The sequence below is a fragment of the Nanorana parkeri genome, unplaced genomic scaffold (genome assembly GCF_000935625.1).
Source record: "Nanorana parkeri isolate BGI_ZX_2015 unplaced genomic scaffold, ASM93562v1 scaffold379, whole genome shotgun sequence".
NCBI lineage: Eukaryota > Metazoa > Chordata > Amphibia > Anura > Dicroglossidae > Nanorana > Nanorana parkeri.
Window position 1 is genome coordinate 930,989 of NW_017306647.1, and position 11,664 is coordinate 942,652.

The window sequence follows — 11,664 nt, forward strand, 5'->3', positions numbered from 1 at the left end:
GCCCCTCTTAGTCTAGAAACAAACGTGTTGCACCACAAGATGGGAAGTCAATGTAGCTCATGGTATGAGGCAAGGCCTCAGGTACTCAAAAACCCAACTGCTTGGTAGAAGGTGTAGGGTCAGAGCTGACCAACTCACTGTAGATAGGCTGCAGGGTTGCACAGAGTATCAAAGGTTCCACATGACTCTCTTGCAAAGCAGGAGCAGCAGCGGGAAGATGGCATCAGCGCTCGGTCCCTCAGCATTAAGTCCTTCTGCAGTGAAACTTGACAATAAGTCAATAATGAGTAATGAGATAGCTGCCGGTGCTCAGCCTGAATGGCATAGTCACAAAGTAGGTTTTCAAGGACAGGGCAAGTACTGAGGCAGTGCCATAGCTCTGGACAAGGAAAGTACTCCATGGCATCTGGAAGGTAACACAAGCAGAACACACTGCTTAAAGGTCCCTTTGCCAGCGGGGTCTAGATGCGTCACTGAAAGTCTGGCTGAGAAAAGGCTGATCTGGACAGCTGCCATATAGAGTCCGGCTCAAGTGATTTATTAGGGATCTCAATTGGAGAAAAAAAAACTAGCAAAAAGGGTTAGACTTTTCACAGCAGAGCAGAAGAAAAGATGTCTTTCCTCCTTGGACACGAGCAAAAAAAAAAAAAACTAAGGGATGCTGGGAGTAGGAGGGGTTATATCCTGGGCTGGACTAGTTTTTTGTTGCCAGTGTCTGATCCTCCTGAAGGTAGCAGTATAACCCAACAGTATATGACTTTCTGTGTTCCTCAATGGATTAGAAAGGGAAATGGAACTGGATTATATTTGCCTGGAGATGTGTTTTTTGATGGTCCCTCCAACAGTCCAGCTTTGAAGTGCAGTTGAAGTCCAAACTACCCACAAGTTTCATGACACAGAGGCAAGTTTCCATTCCAGTTTAATCCTTTAATATCCAACATTTTGTCATGTAAAGTCTCTGAAATCTCTACAGCCACCAGGGAGACGCAAAGTCCTTCCGTCCTGCGTCATACTCTCTTCTTCCAAAAAATTAAAATAAAATAAAAAATGGCAAAAAACAAAATAACAAACCCTAGGCTCGTGGCCCGAGACGCCCCCGAGGGGATATTGAGTAGTTTTTGTTTTTTTTATTTATTGTTTTAATACATTCCTTAATAGTTTTTCTTTTTATTACATTTTTTTAAATCTTATCTATTTAAAAAAAAAAAAGAGAATTGTAACACGCACCCGATCTCTCGCACACTTGCGGCACACACAGACTCACAACCGCCCCTCAAAAACAAAAAAAAACCAGTGACAACATCATTAAAATGATACAGCGACTGAACATATAATAAAAGGGACTAAAAAAAAAAATATATATCTGTACGCATTTTACCCGATAAAGTGCTAGAAAAACAAGCTTTGTGATCTTCTACCACAGATGGGGTGAAATACTTGAGCAGTTCAAGGGTCTTAACCAAGAGGGGAAAAAAAATATGAATTGGGGAGAGGTGGAGTCAAAGTTTTATGTACATGGGGCTTCGCCCGGCGCCAGCAGGGTAAAGAGGAGTGGTGTTTTGTAACAAATGGAGTTTAAATAAAGATTTGATAGTGAAGAAAATGTGGAAGGGACATAAAGAGATAACTGAGCAGGAGGGTAATAAGTTTAAAAGGTAGAAGAGGGAAAAAGTCATATTGACAGAAGCACGAGTTAATGTCAAGAAACAGAGGCTTCAGCCTAGCGCGGGCAGGGAGGGGCAATAGGTGAAAGGCTCAGGAATAGGATAGGTGTGAGCCATTAGAGAGCTGGGAAGTGACACTGGTGCTTCGGCTCAATCCAGACTCAGATGGGCCACCAGTGGGTCCTCTCCTCAGGGGCTGGGGGCTGTTACGGAGCAACAGGAGGCCGGCCCGGCCGCTGGAGGACGACGGCGAGGCGGAGGAGGAAGAAGAGGAAGAGGAGGAAGGCATGGCAGAAGAGGAGGAAATCGAAGGGTGCAGACCCCATGAGGAGGACGGAGGTGCGAGCAGTGTCGGTTGGCGCCAGAGCTGGGGGGCCCCCGTGTTTTGTACACCGTGACTCCAGTGCGAGCCACTGCGGGGCACGGGACGAGAGGGCCAGCCTGGAGGAGGGGCCGGGTAGCCCTGGTTGAACGCCTCTGCGGGAATGCCAGTGAGCGCCATGTTGCTGAACCCCAGCCGCATGCTTTCAGAGTCAAACGCTTCAATCTCCCGGGCTTGGCGTTCCAGAAGGCTCCGGATGCGTTCGGAGCGCTCGCTCTGCAGGGACAACATCTCCTCTTCTATCTGTGGAAAGAACAGTGCATAAGTACTCAGATAAAGCCAACCCCTAACCATATTCCCAACGCCCGGGCACAATCCTCACCCTCTGCTCTAGCAGGGCCCGCCGGATAGACACCCGCTGTTCCAGTTCTTTGATCTCCCGCTCATGCTGGGCCTCCGTGTGAATCTTGATCTTGCTCTGGTAGGCGTTCAGAAGCTCCAGCTCTTTCTGAAGCTGAATCCGCAGATCCTGGTACTCCGCCTCCTGCGTCTCGTCCAGCCGCAACTAGCAAGGAATTATATTGAGTCAGAATCTAAATAACCCAACATCATAACTGCCCAACATCAATAAAGCCCAACTTTTTTTTTTATTTCTGACAGAGCGGGTAAGAGAAGTTTTTTTTTTATTCACATGTCTTTATAAATTTCCTCCACATTTACATGAAGGCCTAACTGCCCAACAACCATGAGAGGGGTTGGGACAAACCATAACCAAGGGGTGTTTTGAGCAACTCTTGAAGCACATAGTTTAAACTTTTATTATACTTTTTGGTGGATCATGCAAGTCTCAGAACCTCTGTCAGGTTTCTATTGCCATGTCCCAGAAGAGGGCTTCAGGCTAAGAACATTCTCAGCAAGTACAGAAGATACCTGTAGATGATCTTGCCAGAAATGCAGTATGTCTGTCACTTCCTGTGAGCTGACCTGGAAACAAACAATGTTATCTGATTTGTCTAAACTACAGTGCCATTACCCTGTGTGTTATGACCCCAGGCAGACATGTTTGAAGTCCAATTTGGGGTGATTTTTGAAAATGCTAGTTGCTGGCTGTCTATGGCCAGGAGTCTGTGGCACCTTGGGGAACCTTGAAATGTTTGCATTGCTTTAGGCTGGTGCTCTGCTTGCACCATGGAAATGAATGATGCTTATCCAGGGAGGGTGGAATTTAGAAAAGGAACTGAATTTTTCCTCCATCCAGGCCTACTTTGCCTTACGCCCTTTGCGCTTGCTGTTGTGGCTCTTGATGTAATGATAGTACTATGATGGGAAGGGGGCTTCTGAAGTGAATGTGTTCTTTGCTCCTATGTGTTTTTTGTGGTTTGGTGCGGGGTTTCCCCCTTAAAATCCGTACCAGAACCCTATCAGGGATGAAGGTCTGGTATGGATTTTGGAGGGGGCCACGCAACATTTTTGACATTTATCGGTTATACATTTTAGACTGGGGTGCCTGAAGATTTTGCATACTTTTAAAGGGTGCCGTGACTGAAAAAAGGTTTGGAAACGCTGGTCTATGGTAACAATGTTTTCAAAGTGGCTGACCCAAAACAAACATGAAAGTCAGAGAGAAGCCATGGTATTTTTTCCACTCTCTTTAAAAGAGTGACACCACTCTCTGTTCTGCCATGAAATTGTGCAGCAGCGTTGTCACCCTGTGGATGGGGAAGTTTTTTTACTATAGACTTAGGGGTGGGCGGATCTAGTGAAAGTTATACAAAGCTGTCCTCTATTGTGGCTGTATTTGACATGATTCAGTCTTCTATGTTCATAGCAGAAGATGAAACTGCTTAGGGGTTTAAATACTTATTAGTCTACTGGAACTTAAATATGGAAGGACGAGGTCTCGAGCTACACATGCTACAAGCAATTAGTGATCAGGAGGACATGAGGGAATGGATAGATACGTACTGCCTGGGTGGAGAGCATTTCATTGATGCTGTGGTCATACTGCTCAGCCAGGATCGCCAGCTTGCGGGTCTGCTCATCCTTCAGCCTCTTCAGGATGCTCTTGTGCTCACTCTTGGGCGTGGTTTCCAGAAGGTGGTTGCGGAGAGCCTTGTATTGCCTGGTCTGGATCTTACAGGTGTCCTGGAATTGTCGCTTGATCTGCAGCTCCTTGGACTGGAGACAGAAGGGGAGGAGAGGGGTAGGTGTGCAGAGGCAAAAGGTAGACACATGGGAAAGGGAGCAATGAGAGAAGGAGAACAGGGACAGAAAAGAAAGTCAATCCCACCTGCCACACACAGAGGTCATAGTTACACAGCTAAATAGGCTGAGAACAAGATCTATCGAGTACAAGTACTGGCCCAGAGGAAGGCTAAACACATATCCCAGGGTAAAAAATTCCTCTTTGACCCAACACGTGCATTAAATATAGCCTCTGGATCAGAACATTTCCATACGATTTCAAAATGAGAACTGCGAGTCCCATATGTAAAATGCACACGGTCCTTTGGAAAATTGGATGATTGATTACGACATCATAGTACCCGTTCCTTGCAGTTTAGTGGCCCGTGTCAACGGCATCAGTTTGAGACACCCCTGGGATTATTCAGAATTCGCCCACGGGGGCACCTGACCTGCTTCAAGCAGGCTTTGCATTCCCATAGACTCGTATGAGCATGCAAAGACTGTACGAAGCCAACAAAAGCTGGTCTAAACAGTCCAAAAAGGTGGGAACGAGACCATTGAATACAATGGGATTTATATTTTTGAGCGTTTTGTAGAGCGTAGAACGCGTTACAAAACGTTCAGGTGTGAACGAGGGCTAAGGGACACAGGAAGTCAAACACTGTCTGGTTATACTGCTGCTTACAGGTAGACTAGACATGCAAACATAATAATGTAGACCAGACAAAAAAACAAAAAAAGCTCTCGCAGTCCCAGCATGCCTCAGTTTTTCTTCCCTCAAAAAAATCCAACAAAAGGATTTTAGGTAAAAAATTAAATTAAAAAAAATCCTATTTTCTCTCTTGCACATTGAGGGACACAGGAACTCAGTGTCAGGATGTCCAAAAGCAGCCTAAAGGACGGGTGGGGAACAGCAAACAAAATGCTAACATGCCCACAAAAAACAACAGAACTGAGAATTGCCTGCAGCTCAAAGAGCCACCTGAAGAACCTTCCGCCTCAAGCTGGCATCAGACGAGGCCTGTGCACCTGGTAAAACGTTGACAACATGTGAACAGAAGACCAGGTGACAGCCTTGCAAATCTGAGAAACAGTAGCCTGATGCCAAAGTGCTCAGGAGGCTTACAGATCTAGTTGATGGTGCCTTAACAGGAAAGAGTGGCACCCAAACCTTGGGACCATACGCTTGAATAATGGCCTATGTGACCCACCCAGAAATGGTGGAATGAGAAGCTGAACAACCCTTATGGGGACCATCAAGAACGACAGAGTCAGTCTTTCTGAAGGAAGCAGTGGTTCCAAGATAAATGCTCACAGCCCAAACTTCATCCAGGTAATAGAGAGAGATCTGCTTTTGGTTAACTGCACTAGGCCAGGGGAACAAAAGAACGATGCCCTGGTAGAGGTGAAAAGCCGAATCTACCTTAGGTACGAAAGTACTGTTGGAGGTCTCAACCCCACCTTGTCCTTGTGCAAGACCTGAAACATTTCTTTACAGGATAAGACCACCAGCTCGGAAACTCAACTTGCACACATGATGGCAACAAAAATGCAACCTTGTGGAGAGTGGAAAGGAGAATATCGCTGATAGGTTCAAAAGGCGGTTGTAGAAGTGCTGAGAACACCAAATTCAGATCCAGCTGGGCCACATAGGAGGCACCCTGCACAAATGTATTCATCAAAGAATGGTAAGCCAGGAGTCCTTGCACCAAGTAGTGAGAAGTAGACTTCCTAGCTTTTAGCTTTGTGGGAATAATGGATTCCGAGTAGTCTCTGTCCCTCGGATCCCACGGGGCACCTGACAGAAGTCTTCTCAGGCTGGAGAACCACATCCACCTTGGCCAATCTGGAGCTATGAAGATCAGGACTGAATTTCAGGGGGAAAAAATAAGACATAGATCAGGGTGTACTGATGCGATGGAGTCACCTCAGCATCCACTGCTTCGCTAGAGGATTCCTATGCTTGGAGAAAAACCTGTCCGGATTGTAGTTGAACCTGTAGACCATTAGGTCCACATCCACCTGTGACATAGGTTCAGTAACACCTATGGGTTTAGGAATCACTCCCCCCCCCCAATCCATGCACTGCCAGCTGTGAACATATGCCAACAATTTACCCTTGGGGTAAAAACCGCAGACTAGGCTGGACAAGAAGTTCTGCCCAGGACAGGAACCACTCTACATCTCGCCATGGCAAGACTTCCACTTCCTCCCCGATGGTTGATGTACCGCACTGCTGTGGCATTGGGCAACTGAATCTGGACCAGATGACCCTCCAGCCAAAGGCATCTAACATTGCAGGGCAATCAAATCGCTTAAAGTTCCTGAATGTTGATCGGGAGATGAGATTCTGCCAAAGTCCAAGTCCCTAGCACCGACAAGTTGCCCAGGACTCATAGGCTGGCATGCGTCACCAGGATCTTCCAGAAGACCGGAATAATGGACATCCCCTAACTCCAGAAACAGATTCCTAAGCCACCAAACCAGGAACCACCTGGTCTTAGGTGCTAGATCAATTGATTTGTCCAAGGACTGGACTGACTTGTCACACAACTAAAGAATGTTGCCGTGTAAGGGTATAGAATGAAACTAGGCAAACGGGACTACCTGGAAGATCAGCAGGACTCTCATGCAAAGAGTAGACAAAACTGGGGAGGGAGCGGAGAGCAAGGTCTGGACTTGGGAGAGTGGAAAAAGGGAATTATTTTGGCTTCCTCCGAGGGGTGAGTCTTCCCAGACTGAGATTTTTAGATGCAGGCTTGGCAGGCAACACATTAGCCAAAGAGTTTGTGGTCAGGGAACTCAAAAGCGATTGAGAAGGAAGATGTTCAACAATGCAGTGTTGAGCTACAGTGTAGATGAAAACAGGAGTTCCAAATGCTCCTTAGATAACAACTGCCACAGTGATCAGATGCCATCCAATGACCTTAGACCAGTGCAGTCAGGGTTCAACAGATCAAGGTCACCAATAAGACACCTTGCACTGCAGGACCTGCTAGGGAGAGCAAAGCACTAGAAAGAGCCTCCATTTGACTGTCAGTGGTGTCCCTAAAGACAGGTGCACCCTCCATTGCGACGGTAAACACTTTAAGACGGGATTCTACCAGCCAGAGCCAGAGAGTGCAGTCCATTTTTATTAAAGCCCTACTCGCATGGGAAGAGGACTGAAAAGTACTTGGTGGGCACAAACATCTTGTTGGGATGTTTTCATTCTCCATAAAGCAAGATAGCAAACGGCAGGTGCACCGGATGTCTTGGAAGCCCTAAAGGATCCCAAACTGGGACATCACTGATAGAGACTACAGACCAAACCTTAAAGTGACATTAAACCCTCAGATTTTTTTAACCTAAAACCAATACTGTAATGTGCGCCTTACTGTAATCCATGGTTGTTTCCCTTCTCTTTGCTGCTCTTCCTTTTAAATCCGTATCTCTTCTCATGCTGGGCAGAACTTCTGTTTTGCAGCAGACTGCCTTGTCTCTGGAATGGATACATGGTGTCTGTGTGTAGGTTTGCAACCTGAGCCAGCACTACAGGAAGAGGCACTCAGCTGCAAAGGGAAGTTCTCCCCCAGCATGAGAAGAGATAAGGATTTAAAAGGAAGACCAGCAAAGAGAAGGGAAACAACAATAGATTACAGTAAGGAGCACATTACAGTATTGGTTTATGTTAAAAAATCTGAGGGTTTAATGTCACTTTAAGTGGTGCGTACTACATCAATAAAAAAAAAAAAGTAAGCTAGTAAAAAAGGGCATGCTGGGAGTAGGAGGGGCTAGCCTTGGCTGGCCTACAATGTTGTGTTCGCCTGTGTCCAATCCTCCCATAGGCGATAATATAACTCAATAGTATATGATTTTCTATGCCTCTTAATGGGCAAGAAAACCATTGCTCACTGCATTGTCTTCTAGGAAAATATTCCAATAGTAGCTCGGCCCACCATACAAATTGTTTCTTCAATAACCTTTATGACCCATGCAGCTCTCTAGGAATGTTGACAAACTGGTTTCTGTCTCAGCGATTAATAAAAGGTCATAACCAAAATTAGACCCAAAAACATTCCTTTCCAACACCTCTATAATTCTGCATGCCCAATGCTTGCTCTGAAGCTCAGCCCGACTGCAACGAGTAAACGCTTCTCCCCACTCCGTCATACACCTACACAATGGAGGCCCCCTGAGCTCTGTGGCAGTTCCTCTTTGTGTCGTGCTGAGCTGCTTTGAAGAAGAAAAGGCTGCAAGGTGCGGTATTTTTCATGCGTTGATCAAAATGAATGGGCCACCTCAACGCAGGAAAATCTGTTACACAATCATGAAGGTGCCCTGAAAGAAGGTTTCTACTGTCTGCAGAAGAGAGGAAGAAATGTTGGCCAGTAGAGGGTTACCAGGGCAAAAGGTGGGGATGTTTTCTAAGCTAAAAATAAATAAATGTACAAGGCGTACAGGAGCAGACCTGAGAAGGCGCACACCCCACCACTGAGCATTAAAACGACACGGCACTGTGTTCAGCGGAAGGGAGGAAATGTCTATTAACACCACAACCTAGTTAAAGGGGTAATGCACTTTTTTTATTGAACATCTGGAAAAAATGAAATCAAAGCAAACGGGGCTTGCTGTATATTTCTTGAAGACGTTTTGCTGGTCATTCGACCAGCTTTCTCAATTCAATTCCTGAATGAAGAAAGCTGGTCGGATGAGCGAAACGTCAAGAAAAATACAGCAAGTCCGGTTGCTTTGATTTATTTTTTACAGATATACCATGACCGGGATGAATGAGAACCTTCACAGACACCTGGAGAGAAAAAAAATACAACAACACTAAATATAACAACCCAAGTAAGGGCCATTACAAATCTCTTTTTCCATTAAAATACTATAACCAGCCCCATGTTACATGTCTCCCAGCAGTAATCTGTTTCCATATGAATATGAACCCATAAAGCACCAACACCACAAGGCTGCTGCCAATACATTTCCCAGAAAAGATTCCTTTGCGTCTCTCTTTGATTTGAGATCACCGTTACTTGGGTTTGACCATCTCTGACATCATTAGTAAGCCCTGCTCACAGTCTGTGTCCTGTCCAATGTTATTATTATTATACAGGATTTACACTGAGTGGCCGGATTATTATATACACTGAGTGGCCAGATTATTATATACACTGAGTGGCCAGATTAAGAGGTGGGATAGGCTTCCCCGAAGAGATGAATATGCCTCAGTGGACAAGGAGGTCACACTCACCGGACAGGACGGACCATTGACTGTTAATAGAACTTAGCCATCAAGTCAGATCCAAGTGACAGTAAATCAGAGCCGGGCACAGAAGCGTCTCCCCCAATAAAAGTGATGGCAGGCATCTTGTGGTGTCTGCTCCTAATCTCATAGGTCACGCATGCCATCCAGTCGCTGATGATCCCTGAATAGTGCAGTGATCCCTGAATAGTGCAGTGATCCCTGAATAGTGCATTGCAAATAGTCACTTGTTCCCAAAGGCAGCTCCAATGCTGGCCGGATGAGCGAAGTGTCACTCCCTCGCAGACAGAAATGCTGCAGCGACGAAGATGCACCTCGCTGATCCAGCCAGCATGTGAGCCCTGACCTGCCTGGCCTAGCAACCCCTCACTAGAGAATGACGGGTACCGCATGTATGACATGGATCGAAGACGGGGCGTTCATTTCTAAAAGTTTACCATTGAGTAAGGATCACTGCAGGGTGGGAATAATGTATTTGCATTACAATTGATGGAGGTGCCCTCCGCACACCTTTCAGCTGTCCCGGCCAACAATCAAATAAATACATTACAAACGCTGTACTTTGAAAGCCAAGTGTATCTGAATTTGACTATGCAAATACTGTACGCAGTCACTGACATACCACCAACCCTTTACTGACATGACCGCATGGGGCGGGCTGGTTTAGGAACTTCTTTGTACTTTTGACAAGAAAAACAATACCACCAGTAGCAAGGAAGCCATTGCTACGTAAAAATTACAGCTGGCACCTAACATTAGATGTTCTCTCTAGACGTGATCAATGGAGCTCCTAGAAAAAAAAAAAAACCCTGCTGGCTCCTGGATTGGACAGACTGGCTCCTCAGATCCATATTCTCGTGACCACCCCTACTATTAAAGCAACTGAAATCACAACCACTGTCTTTAAGCTGTAGAAGAGAAAAAAAAAAAAAAAGCATCACCGTGCCTTTAAAGTCCTCTACCTTTCACTAGAGCAACTCAGGGAGGTATGACACTTTGTGGTCAACAGTACAATTCTTGACCAACTCTACAGTAGAAGACCAGATCTGAGGGATGGCCGAGCATTCCACGTTCAAGGCTCAGAGCATCACAAACTTAGTGTTTAAATCAGCAACATACATCTCAGGTGCATTAGAACAAAAAGGTGTGCAAAGTCTTCCAGCCCAAGTAGAAAAGTCTGTCCCCTGCCAGCATGCTGCAGAGAAGGATCCTTGCTCTCCGTATGGAAGCAGTGGTCTCCCTGCAGATGTCCGACACCCCCCTGCTGTAGTCAGACCTAGAGTTCCCTGCTGATTGGAGAGCTCCGGCTCAAAATAGGGTGCATCAGACCACTTCAGAGAGACCACTGCTTCCACACAGAGAGCAAGGGTCCTCTTCAGAACGCTGGCAGGGGGCAGACTTTTCAACAGTAAGTTAGACGTTACTTTGCCCCCCTAAATGTATTTGGGTTTAAACTAAAATGTTCAATTGGGATTTAAAGAACTTGGGGCATGTACAAAATGAACCCTTGCAGTGGGGCCACCGCCGCACGGCAAGGGTTAGGCGTTCGTTTTGGTCTAGGGCAGTGGTGGCGAACCTTGGCACTCCAGCTGTGCCAAAACTACAAATCCCAACATGCATCTGCCTCTGGGAGTTATGTCTGTGGCTGTCGGAGCCTTGCAATGCCTCATGGGACTTGTAGTTCCAAAACAGCTGGAGTGAGGGACAACCACCAGCTGGAGCGGAGAGGGAGAGAGGTGAGCGGTCACAGGACCAAGGATTGGGTCAGTATCTTTTTTTATTTTACATCTTACACCAAAATGACCACTTAACCCTTGCAGTGCAGGGGTAGCCCCACTGCAAGGGTTCATTTTGTACAGGCTCGGAGCTCTTCTTTATGATTCATATGCTGTTGGATCACACAAGTCACGAAGTGCCAAAGACACCCTCATTACTGTCTGCAAACCATTGCTCCTTGATCAACACGCCATACAACATGCAGACCATCGCACCATTAACCCTGTCCCTGCCCGGAGACAGCCTTTTTATTCCCCCGAACCCTTGAAACTAGCCAATTTCTCTCTCCCCCCTCCCCCTCCCTCAATACACACAAAGACAAAATGGTGTAAAATGTAAAGAAATGACACAAACTGGATGGATTTCATTTCCAGCAAAATGTTTATTACAAAAAGAAAAAAAAATAACAAAACAAAAACAAAACACACAAAAGAAAAAAAAAACACAAAGACACATTTACATCT

At 45.9% G+C, this 11,664-nt stretch overlaps 1 protein-coding gene across 3 annotated transcripts in view; it reads right to left on the reverse strand.

Moving 5' to 3' along the window:
- Nucleotides 1–1,174: 1,174 nt before the first annotated feature.
- TAOK2 (TAO kinase 2) overlaps nucleotides 1,175–11,664 on the reverse strand; it is a 55,731-nt gene continuing 45,241 nt past the window's right edge. For all 3 annotated transcript variants that reach the window (XM_018559111.1, XM_018559110.1, XM_018559112.1), the window contains exons 18-20: nucleotides 3,952–4,164; nucleotides 2,369–2,551; nucleotides 1,175–2,289 (exon numbers count right to left, since the gene is read on the reverse strand). In XM_018559111.1, the coding sequence (XP_018414613.1) occupies nucleotides 1,756–2,289; nucleotides 2,369–2,551; nucleotides 3,952–4,164 (930 nt within the window). In that variant the 3' untranslated portion in view covers nucleotides 1,175–1,755. The remainder of the gene's footprint in view (nucleotides 2,290–2,368; nucleotides 2,552–3,951; nucleotides 4,165–11,664) is intronic.